This window comes from Schistocerca serialis, chromosome 7 (assembly GCF_023864345.2).
Source record: "Schistocerca serialis cubense isolate TAMUIC-IGC-003099 chromosome 7, iqSchSeri2.2, whole genome shotgun sequence".
NCBI classification, from domain to species: Eukaryota; Metazoa; Arthropoda; class Insecta; order Orthoptera; family Acrididae; genus Schistocerca; species Schistocerca serialis.
In genome coordinates, this window is record NC_064644.1 from 610997881 (window position 1) to 611023711 (window position 25831).

At 44.7% G+C, this 25831-nt stretch overlaps 1 protein-coding gene across 1 annotated transcript in view; it reads left to right on the top strand.

Moving 5' to 3' along the window:
• Positions 1 to 16882: 16882 nt before the first annotated feature.
• LOC126413294 (caskin-2-like) overlaps positions 16883 to 25831 on the top strand; it is a 28511-nt gene continuing 19562 nt past the window's right edge. The window contains exons 1-2 of the mRNA XM_050083194.1: positions 16883 to 18381; positions 18472 to 18573. Coding sequence (XP_049939151.1) covers positions 17983 to 18381; positions 18472 to 18573 — 501 coding nt within the window. The 5' untranslated portion in view covers positions 16883 to 17982. The remainder of the gene's footprint in view (positions 18382 to 18471; positions 18574 to 25831) is intronic.

A 25831-nucleotide genomic window follows, 5' to 3' on the forward strand; every position in this document is an offset into this window, starting at 1 on the left:
CACGACAACCTGGAAATACTAGCGGTCGCTCCAAAGATAGTATGACAGCGCTCTTATCGATATATGCGCTGCTGCTGCCACTCACTGGCACGCAAGCCAGCAACTTAGTAACGCCAGTAAGTCGAATAAGAAACGGGACGGCAGTACCGTAAAGAAAATATGTCAAGCAATAAACGACACGAACACGAGCCACGCACGGCTCAGTATGCCTTGCAAGCCTGTTCATCTCCGAAAAACTACTGCAACCAACATTCTTCTGAACTTGCCTACCGTATTCACCTCTTGCTTTTCTTCTTCTTCGATATTTACCCCCCCCCCCCCCCCTCAAGCACACACGGTTCCCTCCAATACTAAATTCCTGACCCCTTGATGTCTCAGAATATCACGCGATCCCTCTTCTAGTCAGGTTGTGCCGTTAATTTCTTTTCCTTCCATTTCTGTTCAGTATCTCCTCATTAGTTACGTGATCTATCCACCTAACCTTCAGAACTCTTCTGTACCACCGCACTCCAAAAGCTTTTTTCTTTTCTTTTCTAAAATGTTCGCCATCAATGTTTCACTTCCATACATTCCAGACGAATGCCCTCTGAGTAGACTTCCTAACACTTAAGTCTAAATTGGATGTTGTCAAATTTCTCTTTTCCAAAAACGCTTTTCTTGCCTTTGCCAATCCACATTTTATATCTTTTGTATTTCGTTCATCGTCAGTTATTTTGCTTCCAAATTGCAAACTCACCTACTACTTTGTGTGTCTCGTTTCCAAGTCTAATTCCCTCGACATCACCTGATTTAATTATTCCATTATCCTTGTTTTGCTTTCGTTGATGTTCAGCTACTCTGTCTCTGACAGAGTTACAATGTCATCGGCAAATCTTAAAGTTTTTTTTTCTTCTCATTGTACTTTAATTACCATTCCCAATTTTTCTTTGGCTTCCTTTACTGCTTTCTCAGCTTTCATATTGAATAACAACGGGGATAGGCTGCAACCCCGTCTCGCTCCATTCTCAACCACTGCTTCCTTTTCATGCTTCTCGATCCTTACAACTGCCATCTTGTTTCTGTACAAGTTGTAAAAGAGCCTTTCACTGCCTGCATTTTACCCCTGCAGCCTTCAAAATTTCAAAGAGAGTAGTCCAGTTAACATTTTCAAAAGCTTTCTCTAAGTCTACGATGCTGTACAAGGAAGTTTGCCTTTCCTCAACCTGTCTCCCAAGATAATTCGTAGGGTCAGTACAGCCTCGCGAGTTCCTATATTTCTCCGGTATCCAAAGGAATCTTTCTTGTGGTCGACTTCTATCTTTTTTTTTCTAGTCTACTGCAAATAATCCTTGTTATTATTTTGCAGGCATGACTTATTAAACCCATAGTTCGGCAACATTCACGCCTATCAGTACCGGATTTCATTGGACCTGGAATTGTTACATAATTTACTCGTAATTTTTCTTTACCAGTAGGAGTGTCCGCTTACCTTCTCCAAATAGAGAAGCACCTCATCCTTATACTGTGGGTATCATAAATAACAGCATAATTAACATCGATGAATGTATACGATAATAAAAGCGAAAGCGTTCCGTTTAACTATTTGGATCCTTTATTGGCAGCCGGTGAGAGCAGGGTAGGCTGTAGGAGAACTTTGGTCCTTTCAGCCGAACATCCCAGACGTGTGGGACTTGGGGGGGGCGGGGCTGCAGCGCAGGGAAAACCTCCCGTACATCTTGGTCGCACTGGGGGATTGGAACTTCTTTAATTGGTTTCCGGATAAATGACGTCCATTTACTCACACAAAAATTTAAAATTTCTGTACCTGTAGATATCTATGTATGTAGAGTGTCCGTGCGCGCAAACGTATTTGGAATGGAAACATTTTCATTAGTTCCCATACATGTGGGATCAAATTACACATATGGCCCCCGTTTGGGGAATGTTGTACATGTATACGAGGCATCGGTACATTTTGCAGCTGCTGTTGTAGGTATGATCCAAGAAGGAGGATTCGCGTGGGGCCTGAAACTTGGTTAGCTAGGTCGGCTGACATCAGTACCCTGGAGTCATCTCAGAAGTGGTCTTCAGCCCTACTGTTGATACGATAGGAGAAATGGAGCAGCGTTGTTTGAAAGAATTCGGAACGAGTGCAGCACTGTTCTGAAATGCGACGACGGCACACACACCTCCTGTATCAGATAGCACACGGAATACCTCCCGTATCAGGAAAGAGTGTGCGGAAGTAGCATTGTATTTCTAGTTGATGTAGGCCACTAACCTGTTTTTTGACAACTATAGCTTAACGACCGAAAAATAAGGAAGTTTGACAGAGCTACAGGTACCAAAACATTGTGAAAATTGCTTATTAAGATCAAAATTTAACGGTTAACTTAGCTATTTTCTCACCTCAGCGACCTTAGATTTTGCGCCAGATACTGTTTAGTGCGGATCTGCACCAAGCTACTCTTTATCCCCAAAAAATTACACGCTGATGAGAATCTAAAGGCGGACATCACCTAGACTGTTCAGTAGCAGCAGCCAAAACAGTTAAACGAGGTGAAACTAGCGTAGAGTGTGTTATACCCACTGTTAACAGTAGCCTGAAATTTTACGGTGAGAACGTAGATCAACTACAGCGAGAGTGTTTACTTTTACATCTACGTAGCTATATGTTAAGATTGTTATAGGAATTTGACAATGACTCATTATGTAGGAAAAAGGGATAAGTTATAATTGGCACACTCCACTACTCACTATAAGAATGTACAATAGCTTCAGGTCCTATCCTTTAAGGATTAACTGAAAAATTGATACTGTTGTTTTTAACTTACTGCTCACTTGCGTTTTGCAAGTATTGTTAGTTCCCGCAGATACTGGTGTACAATAGACAGTGTCGTGTTATATCGAAGAAAGTTCTGAATTTGTCGGACTTTGAACGTACTCCATACAGCTATCTACATAAATAAATCAGAATTATATTAAAAAAAATAGATAATACATCAGACAGGTAAAACAAACACTTCTGGTGATGATATAAAAAGAAAGGAGAAAACAACTTCAAACAACATATTGAGACCACACATAATTTCGGTTAAGAATAGGGTGAGACGGGATTGTAGCCTACCCCGATGTTATTCAGTCAAGCAGTTAAGGAAACAAGCAGTAAATAAAACCAAAGAAAAATTTAGAATAGGAATTAAAGCCTAGGGAAAAGAAATAAATACGATGAGGTTTGCCGATGAGATTGTAATTCTGTCAGAGACAGCAAAGAACTTCGAGGAACAGTTGAACGGAATAGACAGTGTTTTGAAAGGAGAACAGAAGATAAAAATCAACAAAAGCAAAATGAGGATAATGAAATGTAATCGAATTAAATCAGATGATGCTAAGGGGATTGTGCTAGGAAACGAGACACTGGAGTAGTCGATGAGTTTTGCTGTTTAGACAGAACAATAACTGATAATGACCGAAGTAGAGAAGATATAAGGTGTAGACTGGCAACGCAAGGAAAGCATTTCTGAAGAAGAGAAATCTGTTAACATAGAATATAGAATTAAGGGTTAGGATGTCTTTCCTAAAGGTATTTGTCTGGACTGTAGCCATGCATGGAAGTGAAACATGGAAGATAAACGCTTTAGATAAAAAGAGAATACAATATTTCGAAATGTGGTGCTACAGAAGAATGCTGAATGTTAGATGGGACGGTCACGTAACTAATCAGGAAGTACTGAATAGAACGGGAGAAATTTATGGCACAACTTGACCAAAACGAAGGACAGGCCGATAGGACACATTCTGAGACATCAAGGGATCACCAGTTTAGTATTTGAAGGAAGAGGTGAATACAGTAAGCAGATCCAGAAATATGTAGGTTGCAGTAGTTATTCGGAGATGAAGACGCTCGCACAGGATAGAGCACCAAAGAGAGCTCCATCAAACCAGTCTTCGGACCGAAGACCACAATAACGGCAGTTCATATTTGTCTTTTCGCTTTCGTTAGACGCGAGTGAAGTTCTTTACACATTGCCAGTAATGCGTGCACAGATGTTGGTAACCAGTATTTCTTACAACTTACCTTTGTATCTTTGACATTACGTCCTAATGATTGGTACATGTAAAAAAAACAGTATGTGATATATGACTTGCACTTCGGCGAAGTCAGGAAGTGGACGTGGTGCGATGCTCATGCAGTGAAGGTGCTGTGCAAAGCGTCATTGGTAAAAGCAAATTTAAGAGCAGGCCTGAGTTTATGGAACCGAGGTGAGTTTGATAGCACTGCTGTTATCTGCACATAATGTTCTCCCTTAGTTATCTGAGAATCTTGCAATCCTTTGTCCCACTCATTCAGAATCCTCTTTCTCTAAATCGGGAATAGCACCTCCGTTGGAGCCCATGTCTCTCTAGTCATCTCTTCTTTAGGAAGAAAATCAGCGATCTTGTTTCCCAATACGTTGTTGTACGCGGAGACATTGCGGACATTCATTTCCAGTTGGTTGACATTTGACCTTGTGGACTATCGCGTTATTTTTATACCCTCGTTAAAAATATTTCATGGGAATGAGCGAAGAATCCGAGAAGATGACAATGATTTCCTTCGGTACCTAGGACAGTTTTCAAAGATCTCCCTAAGCTCTGCTGTCATACAAAAAGAGGTGAGGAAATTACGCAGCCTGTTTTTATTGAGTCCTAGGAATTTTCGACAAAAGCTAGTGAATCACCCGGCACGTGTTTGCGTATCGATAAAACTGGTTGCAGATATGACGCCTGGTTGTCACAATGGTCTGTGTGCGCAGGTGTGCCGGCAACGGAATTTGCTCAGAGGCAGCTCGGCTGGCGTGCCGAGAGAGTTTTTGTATGCGCCGTCAGTTACTGCCTCTGCGGTCTGCTTTCTCTCCCGTCATTTAAACCCGGAGGTAGTTTTCCAACATATGCTAACTGTTGGAATGATCATTTCGGGGAAAGCCACTTCTTGATAATGAATTAAGCAGGCATCTATTCGTCGACAGGGGTCGCTGTTTTGGTTGTCAGAAAGGCAAAAAGACGAGGAAATCATCATCGAATTTAGTTTGTGTTTAAAAGATGAGGCGCAGTGCAGACTCTTCACCGAAGAAATTGATATTCGAATATTGAATTGGCCTTTCAATAACAAATTTCCGTGATGATCAAAACAACGATGTTTTACAATAGACACCAGCATTATCAGTGTATGGATTAGAACACCGTACTGAGCGAAGGTAGCTTGTGTACATCCCTCTAAGCGCGCTGTCGCGATAACCATTTGCCTTTAACACTGTCTTATATAATTGTATTGGTTAAAAACAGTCTTGGTTGCAATTTAGTTTATTATTTTTCAGCGACGCCTTTCGCATTATTTAGGCATCTTCAGGTTATCTACATAGAAACCACAGAACAAATACTTCTATTTAAGATTCGCGATCGCGTTGTGCAGACTTTGATAACCTAGAAGCATCTATAAACAGATCAAATATTGAAAGAACAAATACCTTAATTAGGTATTTCTTACAAGAATCCTTCAGCCAGTGTAGCCAAAGGGCATCGTCGAATATATCAGGCCAACATCGCCTTCGTTAAACTCAGTAAAACTAGAAATATAAAATAGTAAAATCATTACCTTTCCTACATGGACGCAAGAGGTACCAAGATCTGCATAACGCGTTCCCGTTCACAGGAGCGAGTAATATGGAGACTCAGGTAGTAAGCATAATGCACCACAGCGTCGTGTGCCAGTACTGAAGCCTAATACAGAATCACCTCAATAGGTGGCGCTGCGACGCAGCAGTGATAAGAATGAGAGATCGTAAACTGGATATACACACCCACTAAAACTTTATAAATGTAATGCACGCAAAACATTGATAAGATGGAATTACTAGGGGCAACACCTGTGCAATAACTTATCCCAAAATTCTGATGAAGCAAAATGTAAATGAACGCGGTAAATTTAAAATGAGAAAACAAGTTGTATAATACAACACACAGATGCAGTAAATAAACAGATTTTTCGTATCTTATACCACTAGAATCAGAACATTAAATACACAGGACCGTAATTTCAGATAAAGAAGCCGCCCATATAACACTCAATACTGTGTCACTCGGGGATAGAACTTCTATCAAGAAAACTTCTTTTTTTATAAAATACAAGTAAAATTATTAGGCTTAAAAATACACACCAACGTGGAAGACGGACGTTATGCGGGAAAACCTTTCCCCCCTTTTTTATAGCTACATTGAAATGTGTAAAATGCGTTATCATTTAAAGCGACAAACTAGCAAGTATCTGAGTCAAAGAAACTGTAATGGCTTGGCTAAGAAGACGACATAAGACCAGAGAGGAACAGGGCTCATATTTAGGCAGAATTACGAGAGCTCCAGGATTACATTAATAACACCGATTTCATATCTTCTAAAATGGCCTGATTGGCGCCAAATATTTGGCTGTTAAGGAGAGACAAATCTTTGTCTTCCATATGGCCAAATATTTCAATTTCTTCCAAAATGTTCAACTTCTTACCCTTTTGCGCAAAATGCAAAATCTTAAGATTTTGTACTTGCGGAGGACTGTGGCCTCTAGCTTTAAGGTGTTGGGCAAAGGCAGAGCTCTGTTTTACCTGTCCCCATCTATTAAGATGTTCTTGCAATCTAATTTTGAAGGATCTGCCTGTTTATCCAACATATCCTGCATTACAGTCGCGACACTCCAGCAGATATACCCCCGATGCCGAAAGGTTGTTCTTTTTAGGTGATTCATTATGTATGGACATAAACTGGAAATTGGTAGCCGCGGAAAATACTATACGAGAGCCCACTCCTCGGAAAAGTTTTGCCAGTTCATAACTAAAATTGCCCATAAGTGCCAAAGAAATGTAATTGTGCTCCGCGACAGAAGGTGCATTGGGTGAACTCCGAAGGGGCGTCGTTGTTTTTTCTTGGTATATCTTATCAACGAGCGCAACCCTGTAGCCATTATTACGGGCGATATACCTTAGATTGTCAAGTTCTCTATTAACTGCGTCTTCAGATAATGGCAATTCGCATAGACGCGTGATCATAGCTGTAAAAAACTAATCTTATGCTGGCGAGGATGGCAGGAAGAAGCATGAATAATATTATCTGTGTTCGTGGGTTTGTTATCACGTAGCTATAACGGCAGATCTAGGTAATTGAGGACTCCGTCAGTATTCATATCCTCATGTGTGAAAATCATCTTTGGGTGAAGGGCATTAAATTCATCAAACAAACCCGAAATTTCTTATTCATCGCCATTAAACACAACCAGAATGTCGTCATCATAACGCCGGTAAAATAAAATTTTTTGACCAAAGTAGGAATTGTGTTTAAATCCCTGGAGCTCAATGTAGTTAACGAAGACATTAGCCAAAAAACCAGTCAAAACGCTGCCCCGTAGCCAGGTCATCTCTCTGACTGTACATGTTGTCATTGAACGAGGGAGATAACCTCGACAATTTCATCTGTTATCAATCGCTTATCGATTATCCTGGATAATCTAAATGGTTTCTTCTATCGGCGCATTTGTGTAAAAATTCCTTGTGTCAAGGGATTGCAGACGACAGCCTGTCGGGAAGACCTGGTCCTGTAACAACGTAACGAGTTCTTTCCGACTCGTTAACGTCAAAGTCTGTTCAAAAACAAATTCTTCTTTCAAAGACTGCAAGAAAAATCTTTGCGCAGGTTCACCTATATTCCCTCTTGCATTGATTAACGGGCGGATAACGAAACCTACCTTATGTGTCTTAATTTGGGCCCTCAATCTTGACAAACTGTTAGGGGAAATGATAAATAAACATCCTTTAAGACAATCTTTAAGTACCCTCGCATAAGTCTCCGATGGATCGTGGTCTAACCGGTGGATGTTATTCTCTTCGAAGAATGAAAGAACCTTATCCACATATACTCGTCGATATATAATAACGGCTGAGTTCCCTCTATCTGCGCGAGTAACAAGGGCTTCCTCATCCTCGAGTTTTTTGTTTATAGATCTCAGAACTGACGTCTCATCAATATGGGCTTGCCTTTTTACTGCCTTAGTTATTATATCATTCGCCCTACAGGCCAATTTGACATTTTCTTCTTTAGTACACTTCGAAGCGTCGATGGACATTTTTACATCTGCTACTAAAGTGGCGATCTTTCTACCATCAAGCTTAGGTTGAATACTATATTTTAAGCCTTTATCCAGAAGTCGAGATTGTCTTTCATCGAATGTAAGTTGGGTGAGATTATTCATCTACATCTACATCTACATTTATACTCCGCAAGCCACCCAACGGTGTGTGGCGGAGGGCACTTTACGTGTCACTGTCATTACCTCCCTTTCCTGTTCCAGTCCCGAATGGTTCGCGGGAAGAACGACTGTCTGAAAGCCTCCGTGCGCGCTCTAATCTCTCTAATTTTACATTTGTGATCTCCTCGGGAGGTATAAGTAGGGGGAAGCAATATATTCGATACCTCATCCAGAAACGCACCCTCTCGAAACCTGGCGAGCAAGCTACACCGCGATGCAGAGCGCCTCTCTTGCAGAGTCTGCCACTTGAGTTTGTTAAACATCTCCGTACTTTTTTGGCGAAAGTAAGGGCATTTCTAGGAGTAATATTCGACTGTGAAATAGCAGTTGGACATCGCAACCTAAGTATTTCAAATTTACGAGCATGCTTCAGCAGGATGAGTTGCTTCTCTTCCCATACTCCGTAACGCGGCCCTCTAACTCACTATTTTTCAGTTCAAGAGCGCATCGATCATAAGAAAGTGCAGAAAGATCTTGACAAAATTTCCAGATGATGTAATGAATGGTGGCTGTCTTCAAATGCAAGATAATACTAGAAACAAAGATAAAGGACCCAATATCATCCAGGACGTAGGCTAGGTGAGAAACATGTCGAGCAGGTCACCTCTTGTAGTTCCTTACGTAAATACTAAGAAGAGATGTGAAATGGAACGAAGAGTGCAGTGCTAGAAAAGGTGATTGGATCTCTTAGATTTGCGGGTAGGTACTGGGAAAGTACAGAGCACCTGTAAAAGAGATGCTGGTGTGGCCAATTACAGATTACTGTTCAACCTATGGGCATGCTTATCAAATACGTATTTCAAGAGACATCCAGCGAAATCAAAGGCTTTCTGGTGGGGTCGTTAACTGCTCAATACAACCCATAGTAAAGGGCAGTGCATATGCTCGGAAGACTTAATTGTTTTCGGTTGGAAGAAAGATGGCGTAGTTCTTGTGAAACCTTGTTGCGTCAATATATAGGGTGTTCCAGAAATATTGCAACAAAGTTACTTCTAGGGGAATGAAAAGGATTGAGAACTGTGTAGCAACCAATGGCCGCAGACGTAGGGGGTAAGTGGTCGCATATGTCGAAGATTAGAAAGGAAACAGGAGCGTTATTCATTTCAAATATTTACTAGACATAATGAGAACACATGGTGCACGACGTGAACACAGTTCTAATGATACAACAGATGCTCCAAGTTTGCACCATCAGACACGACGCATGCCTAACACCGCCGGAGCATCGACCGCCGAACATGCTCGTACACACTGGGAGTTCCTTCGATGGTAGCTGCTGCGCAGACTGTTCTTGCGATGAGATCCCTTTCAGACTCCACAGGATAGCGATGGAGGAGTAGTTTGCTCAGTGTGGATCTGCTGTTCGCAGGCATTTCAACAGTTCATCCCCTCATCGATGTGGATTGGGCGTAACGGGCCCGTTCCCTGGCCCCCGCACTCACCGTTTTTATCGAGCCTCGATTTCTTACTATGAGGAGCCAAAAAATCTCTCTCATATTCTGTGGAGTCTGAAGCAGATCTCGCCGCATGAGTCGTCTGCGCAGTTGCCACAGTCAAGGAAACTCCCTTGTGTTCGAGTACGTACGGCAGTCAGTGCTGCGGCGGTGTCCGGCACGCGCGACGTCTGATTCTGCAAACTTCGAGCGTCTGTTGTACCACTAGAGCTTCATTCGTGTCGTACAAGGCGTGTACCCGTTGTGTCCAATAAATGTTTGAAATGAAGCATTTTCTCCTTTCCTTTGTGATCTTCGTCCTCCTGACGTTTGCGGACGTGGGTTCCCGTTCAGTTCTCAGTCTATCTGCTGTGCCACACAGCCCCTGCAAGTTTGTCGCAGCCTTTCCAGGATACCCTTTAGATGACATGTATGCGAAGAAGATGGTGCGACCATTGTGATACACCGCCGTATAGCTGTCACGCCTCCGCATGTTACTGCGTTCATTCCACTCAGCCGACCGGCGCACACGCGTTCTCCACTATTATGACTCACGCCAGTGGTGGGCTGTCACATGACTGCGCTGTAGCACTTCAACTCTGTTCACAGCGTTCTAAAGCGGCGGGTGCAAATAACACACTGCCCGGGAAAGAACGTGACGAAATCAGAGCACATCCTCGGATGTCACTGCAATTTCGTGTACGTAATTACAGTCAGCAGATATGTACATTAGTAAATTTGCAATTCTCTGCGACAGGTAGAACAACCACCAGAGTGCATTAGTGTCGTTCGTGTTTAGTAATGGTACTAGGCCTGGTAGGATATATAACAGGCGTGAACTGGCAGATGCTGAGTGATCATTGTGAAAGACGCGGAGATGCTGCTTTCTCTTGTGAGACACCGGTATCAGCACATGACGGAGATTGAAAGGTTCCACATGGTGGGTCTCCATTTGGCCAGTTGGTAAAAAACTCCCATTCGTGGCGAGCATTCGCACGCGACAGCGGCACGGAAATGCTGCATGACAACGTGAGGGCAGGCGTACTCGCTATGAAGGCTGCGGCCGACCGCGTCAGACCGCCTCGAGCCAGTGTCGCTGTACTGTGCACCGAGCACGCTGTAATCCCTTCACGCACTCCAGTCAGCCGAGAACAACTAATGGCATACCTGCGACATTCTGTGTCACGCCGTTCCAGTGTTCGGAGGGTAACAGTAGGTAGACGAGGGGAGCACTGTTCCGTGCCTAGGCTGGCCTTAACACTGCAACACAAACGGCTGCGATTGGAGTGGGCCGGCCGGGGTAGCCGAGCGGTTCTAGGCGCTACAGCCTGGAGCCGCGCGACCGCTACGGTCGCAGGTTCGAATCCTGCCTAGGGCATGGATGTGTGTGATGTCCATAGGTTAGTTAGGTTTAAGTAGTTCTAGAGGACTGATGACCTCAGCAGTCAAGTCCCATAGTACTCAGAGCCATCTGAACAATTTGATACAATGTTGTAAGTAGGCTGACACTACCAAGTCGTTTGTAAACCAGAGTAGATTTTGTAGTCACACAGATAACACGACGTACCCTGTCAGCCCGTGAAGTTTCATTTCGTCCCTTCTGGGTGCTTCGCTATTTTAGAAAAGCAGTCGTTTTTTTGTGGTCAGTTCATATTTAGAACATCAGAGATCGTATTACAGTGTAATTCAGTAGAGAACGTTCGAGTGTCGTAGACTGTGGGATGTCCAGGTATCGAGCTAAAAGTGTGACGCGGCAGTGTGCTTCTGGCCTCTTTCTCGCTTCGCCGTGAGAACCGTACTGCGTATGCTTTACGGCGCGCCTTGTAGCTGGCGCTCCACTTTATCTCTCGGTTCAGTGAACCGGAGGCGCCCCTCTGCAGACAGCTGCTGCAGCTGTGTATCAGACGTCGGCTGCTGGCGGCAAGGCGACGGGACAGTGGCAGGGCCAAAGCTTCTACTTGACGGCCTAGCGGCGCGGCGGTCGCACGTGTCGCCTGCCGAGGTGCCTGCTGCGCCCTCCGCCCTCCGCCCTCCGCCCTCCGCCCTCCTCCTTCAACGTGTGAAACTGGCCGTTACGACTGCGACATCGTGGACACGATATGCAGCAAACTTCAAATTACTCTCAGCTGCACTAGTGCTGCGATATCCAAATTATTAGCGTTATTGTCCACGTGTACCACGTAGGCAGGAGTAATGCCATCTACATTCCAAGTAACATTTTTTCCAAAAACAAAATTAAACAAGAAATAAATGTTGTATACTCTCCAGGGGGCCTTTCTTGTAACGAATATTTGAGCAGCAGTACACCTTTTACACCTTTCATTAATAACGCCCCTGTTTCTTTTTTTTTTTTTTTTTTGGTAATCCACTTCCTCTACTGAAGACCTTTTTTAAAACGAATCCGAGTGTACCATTGACGGAAAAGGCGATGTTATTAAAATCGTGAGACAAAACTGAGTTTGGTCTTCTGCTCTACCACACAGTCTATGTAACGTAACTGGTCTACCTTCTAGAACTAACAGAAAACAGAAAGAAAGCCAACAAAATCCTCGCCGATCATTCAATGAACCGCCTGCAGTCGAAGGTTTGTGTGAGTACAATGCCCTTGTATGAACAGAGGATGAAAATACTTCTTTCTCCAAGCTATTCGCAGGTTGTGTTCCAAAAACGAGCAGCTTGGAGAAAGAAGCGGAGGTACTTTGTCCACAACCTACCCATCATTTTCCTCGACAAAGCTCGGTAGCGTATGGCGCAAGCTCTGATCAATTTGTTCGATTGATGGGTGGGAAATGCTGTGATAACCACCACACTCCCCAGACTCAAGCGCTTCTGACTTCAACTTGATTCCCAAATGAAATGAAGTCCTTCGTGGCATTCTCTTCAGAACTGTTACAGCGATTTCTACAACTCCATTCGAACTACCGGCACGTCTGACACAACTAATGACTTCCTGCGAGTCGCAAATTTCTGGCAACGCTCTGTACACAGTGGTGCTTATTAGTTTCAAGGACTGTAAAACTTTGAAACATGTATTGATATTTGTTTAAGCATTAAGTGCGTTGGAAAATTTCGAATACGCTACCACCATAGCTATCCAAAACACGCGGAACAGACCGCGACTCGAACCCGGATCTTCTGCTTGACGGGAGCGGTCGTCCTGGTGCAGTGGTTCGCAACCTGAGGCTAATCATCCTCTAACAGGTAAAGTGAAATTTTCTGAGGAGTAAAGACTAAACCATTCGATTCTTTTTCAGTCAAGAAACTTAATTATTTTCAAAAGGTCATTACTGTTATCACAGTTTTGTAAGACTCTAATACTGATTATATAAGTTAGCAATAAAAACTTTTTCTCAGTTAGAAACATTAACGCGGTGGAGGTTACAGGTTCCTCTCCTAGTGCACCCACTACACACATATGTTGTACCTTCTCCCGTACATCGCTGATGATAAGAGTCAGATATATATATGTAACAAATGCTAAATATCTGAAGAAAATGTCTTCTCCAAGTTGTAGATAGTACCTGCAGTAGTTCAGAAATTGCTTCATTACTCGCTTCGAAACAGATAATGAATTAATTGGCAGCACGACACAGCAGTAGGTACATAAGGGCTACTATAGTGTTGTACACATGGCTGTGGTCAGACACAAAACATTACCAGCCTGAAGTCTTCCAATTTCTGCCAGTTCAGAAATGAGGAGCGCAGCAGTCAGCCGGCCGGGATGGCCGAGAGGTTTTAGGCGCCTCAGTCTGGAACCGCGCTACCGCTACGGTCGCACTTTCGAATCCTGCCCCGGGCATGGATGTGTGTGTGATGTCCTTAGGTTAGTTAGGTTTAAGTAGTTCTAAGTTCTAGGGGACTGATGACCTCAGCTGTTAAGTCCTATAGTGCAGAGCCATTTGAACCATTTTTTTGAACCTCAGCAGTCAAATGATTTACGAACAGTAAGTGTACTGCACACATTTTAAGTTGATGGATTTTAAATGGGACTTCTGAGTGCAGACGAAGCAAGTGTCTCGATGGAGAGTAGTAATGCAGGCTAAATACGGTTTGTAACAAGTATCTACCCTCACTGTGGATAGTAATTAACGTTCTTATCTGTAAAGGAGTTGAGTAGCACTTGCGATGCACCATGGATTCCTCCGCCATTTATTCCAAAACACACACACACACACACACACACACACAAACTAAAAGAAACGCCTTTCATTCCACAGTTTCGTTAGGAGCTTAAGTTGGTGATAAAGCGGTGGACGGGAGGGGGGGGGGGGGGCAACAGACGGTACGGGATGGATTAGGGCGGAAGTGGCAGTTAAATTGCACTCAGGGGCAGTGGTCTAAGAAAGGGTGGGAACCACTGTCGTAACCGCTCGGCTATCCGCGCACGCCTGCACGCCTCACGGTCAGACAACAACTTCCATATGTCCCAGTGTCTCGTACGACAATGTCATCCCCACGTAGGGAGACACTTACTTACTTTTCTCGTCAAATTGTCTTGGCATTGACTTGAAATACGTTAGTGCGGCGTCTGTATCTGGCAGACACCACTAACGTATTTTGTACAAGTTGTACAAAGGCGTGCTGAAAAGTAGCGCCTCCTAATTTTTATGGAGAACTCTCAAGGCTTTTAAAATAAAACAAACGTTATTAAAGTTGTACATATTTATTCTTCATCTGTACAGCCGAGCGAGGTGGCGCTGTGGTTAACACACTTGACTCGCATTCGGGAGCACGACGGTTCGAACTTGTGACCGGCCATCCTGATTTAATTTTCCGTGATTTCCCTAAATCGCTTCAGGAAAATGCCGCTACGGTTCCTTCAGATGGGCACGGCCTGCATCCTTTCCCCTACTTCCGTAACCCGACGGGACCGATGACCTCGTTATTCGGTCTCTTCTCCCCAAATCAGCGAACCAATCGCGTCTACGTATTTTCAGCTCCCTGCCGCTTATAGGACTCCCAATTTCACCGTGCAACGTTGCGGCACGCGAGGTAATTAGGTCGGTGCATGAGAGACGTGCGGGTGTGTAGTCGGGCCTGGAGTGCAGAGGGTCCGTCCCCCAGCAGTGCTGACTGCGCCGGCCGGCCGGACCACACACGAGCGCTGCGGCCCGACGTCTCGCCTTCCCCTGTCACTACCCTGCCATCCGCCGTCCTTCGTACAGCCCCGATTGAATCCTATCCGATTTTCATGTGTTTGCAAAAGACCTTCGAGCACTTCACTTTGATAGTGACGATAGGGCAGGTAGTGATTCTGACTACGTGGCGACGGCAGCGTCTACAGCGGTGGCATCGACGAAATGGTCTCTCATGGGGAGAAATGTGTTCGTTGTCAGGAAGACAATGTTGAGGAGTAAATATGTAGACACGAAGAATAAAGATGAAGAATGGTAAAAGCGTTCGCTTGATTTAAAAGCTTTAAGGTCTCTCGGAATAAAAAAGAAATCGGAGGCATTATTTTGCAGCAAGCCCTAGTAAATAAATAGTTTTCATTATTGAAGTTCCATACCTCGGATGTGTCACACTATAGGTTTCACAGAAACAGTGGAATCTGTTGCATGTTGTTGCTATGTAACATTGCGTTGTGCACGAACTGTTCCACACTGCATCAGAGGCAGGACGTTCGAAGTGATTGTCACGCGAAACATATATAATGATAAAGAGCTTTTCATTAGGAATTTACCGAAGTATCAAATATTTGCAATCATAAATACCATAGAAGTGCTTTCCTGAAAACTGATAAATGAAAATACCAGATGATCATTCATTTCATTCCCACGTCAAAATACCAGTTTGACACCCATGTCCTGTCCCTCCTCCCGCTGAAATAGGAAACGGCGAAATATTTTTTTCTTTTCATTTTGGTACTTACGACACCGTTATTAATTAAAATGACAATGTAGTAATGTCTTCCACTGCGATCGCAGTTCAGACCGTACTGAAGAGGAGGATTGCAAATTAAACCTCGTAAATACGGGGTGTGAAACGTGAAAGTAAATAAATGAAAGAGATTCATTGGTAAAACGAAAAGAAGAAGAAGAAAGGATTTAACGTCCCGTGCACATCCAGATCGTTAGAGACGGAGCACAAGCTCCATTTGTTTCAAGGATAAAGAGGCAAATTAGCCGTGCCTTTGAAAGGAACCATCCGCGTATTTGTCTGGAGCGATTTAGGGAAACCACTTGCCGGTTGCGAATCTGAAAAGTAGTCCTCCCGAATAAAAGTCCAGCGTGCTGACCATTTCGCTACACAACTTATTACCCTTACAGTAGGGCCAGAGCGAGTTCAGTGAAACCGTTGTCTGGTGTATGTGTGTGTGTGTATCCGATGGTAGAGAGGGAGCGTTAAGTCGCGGCAATCTGGTTGTCGCCATTGGACGAGGCGGGAGTACCGCGAGAAGGGAAGGGTGCTGCTAGTGTGGAGGGTGGGGAGCGGGGGGGGGGGGAGGGGGGGGGGGCCCCGCGGGGCGCCGTGTCGGAAGCGGCCCTTGATAAGCGTCGGGCTCTGGCCGGCGCCTGTTATCGGCGGCGCGGCGCGAGTTCGTGGCAGAGGCAGAGGCGGCAGCGGCGCCGGCCACGTGTTAGCAGAGCGTCGGCCACGGCGTGCCTCAGTCGCCCCGCGACACGCACGCAGCTAGCACAGGGCGGACGGCCGCGCGCTCCCACCTCAAACTGCGAATCGTTCCTCCTCTGTAACGTTCTCTTACCTTCGGGGAACGACGTTGCTGGACAGGTTAGTCGTGTGCATCAAAGGACCACGACTGTTACTCGTATCGAGTGAGAGAACAGTTCGGATCGTAGTGCGAATACTGGATATTTATATCTTCGACCTTCGATTGCACGTCTCATGTAACGCTGCAGAATCACCAAGTGATTTGCTACACTTTCCGTGTTAACTGTTTCACCGATACGTGTCGTCGCTGTCACATTGACGGTAGTTAGTGGCGGTCACGCTTTACAACACTTGTCTTCGGTCCGTGCGACTGTTGAGTGAGTGGTGGCTGAATTGCGCATCGTGTGTCAGAAGCCGGCCTGCGAGCAACAGGTGGCAGTTGTGCAGCAGTTGAAGCGTCGAGCAGCGCAATTCCGCACTCGGCGACCGACATAAGCAGTGACGCAAGAGCAGTGTTTTGTGACGTCACACCGCTGTCAGACTGTGTCGTGTGTATATATCGTAACGTTCTTTCATCTTCGTAGAACAACATTGCGGGATACATCAGTGGAAAAAGTGTGTTAGTATGTGTCATAAAACTACGATTTTGACGACTAGGAAGTGAGATATTAGTCGGGATCGTAGTGCGAATAGTGGTACATACATCTGCGATCTTCGATTGTATGTCCACCTTTGAGCGTGGAACGTTGCCGAATCCCAAGTTACTCGCTGTACTGCTAGAGGTGTTTAATTGTTTTGTCAATAGATGTCACTCCTACGACAGTCTCGGTAGCTACGAGCGATGAAGCTTCAGGTCTTTCCTAACTAAAAATTGCGGTTCTGAGTGTTGTGATTGGATTGGTCATCGTGTCAGATACCAGAGTGAGAGCAAGAAGTAGTTGTCGTGGGAAAATTGGCAGTGGAATTCTACATCCAACAGCGTAAATTAACAGGAACGCAAGAGGAGTGTTTTTCATATACATTTTCAAGAAAGACAACTTACAAAACCATTATCCTTCGACTAAATGTGAATTATAGTGTGCCGGTAAATGACAGCCAATGTTCTTGGAAGTATGATCTGTGACAGAGAAGCATATTTGTGATCTGACGGTTGGCCATAGAAAACTGTGACTCAGATACTACTGTGTTTCCGAAGAATAGTGACAAAATTCGAGAGCGTTAGTTCGACTGTTCCTAGGACAGAAAGTGCAGCGTTCCACCACCTGTTGAACTCCAGGACGTAAACTGAAATACCAGAGCTACGGAACTGTAGTTTTGTTTTGAACCTAGAGAAGTAGGAACCCAAGAAGTATCTCTAGAGAACCGTTGTAGACGCTTACTCATGTCTGTTACTGCTGATAAATCGGAATGAATGTATGACATGAAATAAAACAAAAGTGACGTCAGCAGCTTCGTGCGAGTAATTTGGTTACGTGCTGTTGCTGTCTAGACCCGCCAAAGAGTGTTGCACGCTACAGTGGAAATTATATTGGCAAACGTCCGAATACAAGGCTGTGAGGAAATTGAAGCCGTCCAGCGTACACGTGTCTCACTGACACCGGAGTCGTATCAGCGACGTCGGAGAGCGCCATGGAAGAAGAGGAGCACACGACGCAGTGGGCGTTGTTCTTCCCGCTGCAGGCGGGCATGTCTGCCTTCAAGTCGTCGCTGCCCCCGTCGCCAGAGTCACCGCAGCCGCCTCCGACGCCGCCCCCCACCTACCACCAGCCAGCGCGGCACGCGCTCCGGCGCCGCTCCAGTCTACCCGATCTGGACAAGCTGTCGCCGGCGCTGGCCAGGCTGCGCCCGGGGGCGGCGTCGGCAACCGGATCGGCGCCTCACTCGCCGGGAGGCAGCATCGGCGACCTGATGAACCTCAAGTGCTTCGGCGGCACGCCCACGGGCGGCGAGGCCACGGTGTCGCGCGCCGTGCCCCTGTCCACGCTGGGCAACGCCGCTCCCGGCGCCGCCTCCGGCCCCCGGCGCCGCGTGCGCTTCGACGACACCGACGGCGCCGCCCCCCGGCCCGCGGTGGAGCTGGCCGCCGTGAAGGCGCGCGCAGACGCGTGGCGCACGCAGGCGGCGCCGCCCCCGCCGCCCCCGCGCAGGCCGCTGTCCTGTTCGCAGCGCACGGAGCGCCTGTCGCGTCTCATTCGCCAGAGCCAGCGCGAGCCACGACCGGTAAGCGAAGCCGACAGAGAACTGTCTGCTGGGAGATTTCCCCAGGTGGACATAGCTCCACATCCGTCGTGCCTAATCCCGTGTTCTCGACCTGAGGGTTGTTACATCCTGACGAATAAACGGTGATTTTCTCAGGAGTAAAAACAAAATGGTTCGACTGTAATTAAATGACTTTTAAAATTGAGTTACCATTACCAGCATTTCGTAAGACTGTAATATTGATTACATAGGTTACCAACAATTACGTATGCTTGTTTACCCTACCCCAATCAGTGAAAACGGATCCCTGGTAGAATCGCTTTGTTCTGCGTCTCCCCGTGTGTCTGTCTGTCTGTATGTCCTTCCAACTGTTAAGACCCATTTTTCTAAGGAACGGATTGGCATATCAAGTTAAAATTTATGACACATGCTAAGGTCTATGGTCCCTTGGCAGTGTAACAAACGTTAGCTACTATGGCAATGCAATCAGGAGATACTGACATTTGTGTCAGATTTCGATACTCGAAAACTCATTTATCAAAGCCTCTAGAGTACTTTCAGTTGAGCTGGAATCATCGAATTTGACGAGAAGCAGGGTTTCACAGTACAGCTGAAGGAAAAAGTCGTAAAACTGCGCATTTTTAATAACTTGACACACACAAAAATTTTCATTTCGTATCTGACTTGTAACATGAAACTAAAACTTTCTCTAGTGTCTTAGAATCACCAAGACCGATATTTTGCCAGCATTAATGTCGCTAACGGGCAAAAATCAGAGAGATTCTCGATTTGCAGAGTGGATGAACTGTCTATATAAACAGACTTAAGTTTGTACGGAACCCTCGGAACACGTCCTACTCACGCCTGGCCATTTTTTACTTTTTGTATCATTATTATTTCTTTTTTGTCAAATTCTACCATGATTGTATGACACGATGTGATGGGGATTTCAGTTTGTCAAACGAATGTATGAACATCTCCTTTATACAGGCCGCTTCCTATAGATATGCGCTTATGAGCTAAAACACAATTAGCACTGCCCACGCCGACGTTCGATGACATCTGGTGGCGTGTCTGGGTAACGAGTGTACACGTAAGCGGAGCAGACACCGATGGGGATCACGCCAGCGAAGACATGGGCTGAAGAATGGGGAAATCCACTGAGGCAGGCGACTCTGACAACGGGCAGAGCCTGTGAACGAGTATCTCGAGAACGGCGAAGATGGTCGAATGTCGACGTGCTACTGTCGCGTGTATCAACGGATAGAGGTAGAAGGACAGTCCAACTACCACTATGCGTTAAATGGTTGGACGTCCACGACTCTTTGGCAGAACGTGGAGTTCGGAGGCTTGTCTGCTCCGTAAAGTAGGATAGATCGGCATCTCTGGCAAAAAAGCAAAACGCTGATGCACGCAAAAGTGGTTCGGAGCACTCCGTTCATCGTACATTGTTCAAGGAGTCCCGCACCACATCATCCCTACGTGTTTACATGTTGACTCAAGGACATCGTCAGTTACGATTGCAATGGGCGCGGAACCGTAGGGATTCGACCGTCGATCAGTGTATACTTGCCGGCTCTTCGGCTGAATCACGTGTCTGCTGCTGCAGGTCGGTCGTCGTCTCCACAAACGCCCTCATCGAGGGGCTCGAAACTTGCAGCAGTGGGAGACATTCTCCTGCGCCTGCATGGGGCCTGTGACAGTAATCGAAGACACGCTGACAACTTCGAACCACCCGCATCCCTTTGTGCTTGATGTCTTCTCCCACGGCGATGTCATCTTTCAGCGGTACAACTGTCCCTGTTTCGGATTCAGAATCGCGCTAAAGTGGTTCGAGGAACGTAATAGTAAACTCACGTTGATGTGTCGGCCACCAAATTCGCCTGATGTAAATCATGCGGAACCCATCTGGATCGCTATCGGCCGCCGTCACCGCGTATTGAAATGAGCGGCCCATTATTTACGCGAATTACACCACCTGCGCGTGGATGTCTGACGCCACGTACATCCAAAAACAGTCGGATCCCCGATACACAGACCAGTGGTGTATTTCTTTCCAAAACGGACAAACAAGTTACAAAGCCGGTGGTCATAATGTTTTGGATAATCAGTATACTGTATCTATGACGGTAGAATTGACACTTATATATCACGTAAGCTTGAATATCTCTTGAAAAGGCCCCCTCATGTTGTAATAAGTTGCTGCAATAGACCAGAAATTGCTTCATTATTCACTTCACAAGAATAAACGAACTAATGAATTGCATAACGTAACTATGTTATAGTTACTATTCTATTGTAAGGCCTACTCTGTATAAAAACAACAATAATAATGAAACTGAAAGTTGTCAGATACAATGCTTTGGCAAAATGAAGTCTTAAAATTTTTGTCATTTCAAAAGTAATGAGTCCTACAGTCAAGTGATTTAGAAAGAGTAAGCCTAAGTATAGTCCATATATTGTAATTTAGAAGTGCGGGGTATAGCTCACGCAAATGTCTTTAGGTAGAGGAGTGGAGCAGAGGAAGCAACTGTCTACCATCAATTTGGATAGTTAACTTTCTTTTCTGAGGAGTTGTAAGTAGTACTCGTGATGGACTGAGAACTGCTTCATCGCTTTATAAAAAGATTGTTTAAAGTAAGCAGTAGCAATCGACTCAGTAGTTAATGGGCTAAAAGAACATCAACAAAAACTAAAAGTCATTTATCTTTCGTCATTTTAAAACGAAAAGTGTCCCAAGAAAATTCTTTTGATTTTAAGTTGGCCGCTAATGTATATCGATGATACGAGAGGGGTGGGGGGCGGGAGACGGGAGGGGGGGGGGGGGGGTACAAGGTTACCACTGATTTCACTCAGGGATAACTTGAACTGTTGAGAACCACTGGTGTATGTTGGCAGCAATATGGGGTCGCAAGACATAGGCACCGAAAAACAAGCGACTACGATATCTTATAAGGATAAAAAGTAGCAATCTAAATTTCCATTTATTTTACTTTTGCTTCTGTTGGCAGGTTTCTGTTAAAATAGCCATCATCTGACCAAGACGAGCTGCTTTGTAATACCGTAAGGTATCCGTCACTGATACATTCTACTATTACACAGTAGCTCCTCATGTTTTCTGAGTAAAGTGTTCTTGGTCTGCCTAAATCGATCACTACGAGCAAAACCAAAATAATTTGCGATTTGGATTGTTGCTTTTCATTCTACTGTCGAGAAGAGTAGCTGAGCTTCCAGTACATTGCCAAAATTTCTTCCACTATTGTAGTTGTGAGGTCCAGAGATGAATAAATCTTTTGAATTACAATAATATACCATATTGGCTGTCCTTTCTTATATTAGAATGTCCTTTCATTTTATATTTTTCACTGCTCAGCAGTTGCGACCACGTAGCTATTTCCATGCGTCTGGTGTAAAGCATCAAACGGACTCATTTGTGTTAAAGTCCAAACTTGGGTTCGTCATACACAGTTGAAATGTCACAGAGGCTCAGTTCGGCTATTCTCAAAGCGTACTTTGTTCTCACTTCATCAAAATCAGCTTTAAAATAAACGATAAGATATCAAGTGTTTCTTGAGTAGATACTCAATAAACACACGACGTAATGTTGATTACATTTGTTTTATGTAGTCATTTCACATAGAAACATTGCAGTCAGATCGCCTGTTGAAGGGCAGAAGCAAGATCAGATTTTAACGTACCGTTATTGGACGCAGAGGTCAAAGTCTGATTGGAAGGAGTAATCAAAAGTATCCTGGTCGTGTCCTTATTGAAGAAACTAACTCGTCATTCACCTTAAGCGATTTTGGGAAACCGCAATAAACCTAAATCTGGACGAGGAGATATAAGTTTTGAACCGCCTGAATGCAATGAACAAGGGCTTCGGGACGCTACAGACTTAATGAACTCGTTACCTTTTAGTGGTCTACAAATGTTACGTATGTCGGCGTAACGCTTGCCAATTGTAAACAGTCGTCCATATTAAATACAGATACGGTAGCTATCGGCATTCGTACCTAACCAACGTAGTTTTCCTTATGATTGTGCTGTGTCTTTAGCATTAAATTACCACGGTAATCTAACATCTCTTGTATGACTGAGGAATGAAATGGCATGACCAGTACTCGAATATAAGTTTCAGTCTTCGGGATAGGTGTAGCAGTGGTTAAGAAATTAGACTACGTTTCCTCTGTAAATCAGAAGTAGTGAAACGCCTCGTGTGCGAAGCTAAACGCAATGAATTTGGGCTTAGAGACTTCCCCGCGGGCATAAATGTTATCCGACAGGAAGCACCGGTGACCGACCGCGATAACACGGGAACTTGCCACTAACGTGCGATAGTGTGGAAGGAGAAAACGTCCACACTCATGTGGACTATCTGTTCAGCGTATGGCAAACCATACGCTGTCATAGCAGTCGTATTGCGTTTCGCATCCTGATGCGTGTAATTGTTGAACAGAACTAATGATTAGCTGAGAAACTCATGTAAAATTATTGAAAGGTGACGTAACGAAAGGTCTAGATGAGAAAATGTAGTTACGTTTGCTGTCTAAGGGGTGATCTAACTGGCAGGCGCCGACGCCTATGACTTTGGTGGTCTGTAGCGTCGTTGGAAACATTTCCAGACACGGGTTCCTATCATGAATGTGATCCTCAGGACACATTCCTCAAAGTTTGTCAGTATTGTTTTGTAGCACACTGTGTATAAAGGACAATTCCGTGACGATGTCACAAACTTTTTAGAGTATGATGGTGTAGAGTAGTTGCATCAGTTTGACGTTAGTGACCGCGACCCTGAAACGACTGTGTCGAACATTACAAGGGAAAATTGGTCTGATACTTCTGACAGTGGACATTTTCTGCTGCAAGCTCTTTGCATCCGTATTTTGGGAATAAGTAGTATGGACCAGTAAAGGAAAAAATTAACTGGCAAACATGGGTCCTAAAATGCAAACGTTAAGTGCTAAGAGCACTTGACCAGTAGAACAGATCTGTCTCATAGTGGCAAAGACGGACAATTGCTGATAGCTCTTAAGATATGCACATTAGAACACATGTTTACTGGTCATTTTTTTCTTGTTTTGTTTAACGGCAGAAACTATTCGTCTGACAGCTCTGAATTACTTCATATGGCACAGTATTTTCGTTTTTGAGTAACAGTGTAATGGCAACACTAATGGCAGCCATAACTGCATGCATCAGATATTTGCTTTTGTTTCTACATCTACATCTACATTGATACTCCACAAGCCACCCAACGGTGTGTGGCGGAGGGCACTTTACGTGCCACTGTCATTACCTCCCTTTCCTGTTCCAGTCGCGTATGGTTCGCGGGAAGAACGACTGTCTGAAAGCCTCCGTGCGCGCTCTAATCTCTCTAATTTTACATTCGTGATCTCCTCGGGAGGTATAAGTAGGGGGAAGCAATATATTCGATACCTCATCCAGAAACGCACCCTCTCGAAACCTGGCGAGCAAGCTACACCGCGATGCAGAGCGCCTCTCTTGCAGAGTCTGCCACTTGAGTTTATTAAACATCTCCGTAACGTTATCACGGTTACCAAATAACCCTGTGACGAAACGCGCCGCTCTTCTTTGGATCTTCTCTATCTCCTCCGTCAGAACGATCTGGTACGGATCCCACACTGATGAATAATACTCAAGTATAGGTCGAACGAGTGTTTTGTAAGCCACCTCCTTTGTTGATGGACTACATTTTCTAAGCACTCTCCCAATGAATCTCAACCTGGTACCCGCCTTACCAACAATTAATTTTATATGATCATTCCACTTCAAATCGTTCCGCACGCATACTCCCAGATATTTTACAGAAGTAACTGCTACCAGTGTTTGTTCCGCTGTCATATAATCATACAATAAAGGATCCTTCTTTCTATGTATTCGCAATACATTACATTTGTCTATGTTAAGGGTCAGTTGCCACTCCCTGCACCAAGTGCCTATCCGCTGCAGATCTTCCTGCATTTCGCTACAATTTTCTAATGCTGCAACTTCTCTGTATACTACAGCATCATCCGCGAAAAGCCGCATGGAACTTCCGACACTATCTACTAGGTCATTTATATATATTGTGAAAAGCAATGGTCCCATAACACTCCCCTGTGGCACGCCAGAGGTTACTTTAACGTCTGTAGACGTCTCTCCATTGATAACAACATGCTGTGTTCTGTTTGCTAAAAACTCTTCAATCCAGCCACACAGCTGGTCTGATATTCCGTAGGCTCTTACTTTGTTTATCAGGCGACAGTGCGGAACTGTATCGAACGCCTTCCGGAAGTCAAGAAAAATAGCATCTACCTGGGGGCCTGTATCTAATATTTTCTGGGTATCATGAACAAATAAAGCGAGTTGGGTCTCACACGATCGCTGTTTCCGGAATCCATGTTGATTCCTACATAGTAGATTCTGGGTTTCCAGAAATGACATGATACGCGAGCAAAAAACATGTTCTAAAATTCTACAAGAGATCGACGTCAGAGATATAGGTCTATAGTTTTGCGCATCTGCTCGACGACCCTTCTTGAAGACTGGGACTACCTGTGCTCTTTTCCAATCATTTGGAACCCTCCGTTCCTCTAGAGACTTGCGGTACACGGCTGTTAGAAGGGGGGCAAGTTCTTTCGCGTACTCTGTGTAGAATCGAATTGGTATCCCATCAGGTCCAGTGGACTTTCCTCTATTGAGTGATTCCAGTTGCTTTTCTATTCCTTTGTGCTGGTTGACATTAGTAAACAAATATTCCATAGAATTTTGTTTGTTATTCGAGCCTCATTATTATCTCGGACATGGTATTAAGCTGCGGACCACTAACTCTGGAATAAATTTCATAAACTAAGATGCCCACTCGAGTTTTTGATTTAGGTCTGTAATTACGGGTGTCCGATTATCATCTAGACTATAAACACCACTAAATTATTCGGTTCGCCCGAACGACAGAAGCGGTCTCTATCCAACAAATCAACTGTCTCTTAAATCAGTGGCTTTTGTGTGTATGTGTGTGTGTGTGTGTGTGTGTGTGTGTGTGTGTGTGTGTGTGTGTGTGCGCGTGCTCGCGCAAATATTGATATGTCAAGCTGATCTTGACAGTTTCTGATGTATCAGCCTCGCTGCTGTTGAAATACCATTTCTAGTTGTGCCGCTTTATCCTACATTTAACTCCATGACCTCGGTAATTGTGTGGTTCATATCCATTTAGAAAACGTTAGTTGGTGTTTCCCTCTATGAATTTTTCCTACGAGAGTAAATCGGTTCGTTCGACCAA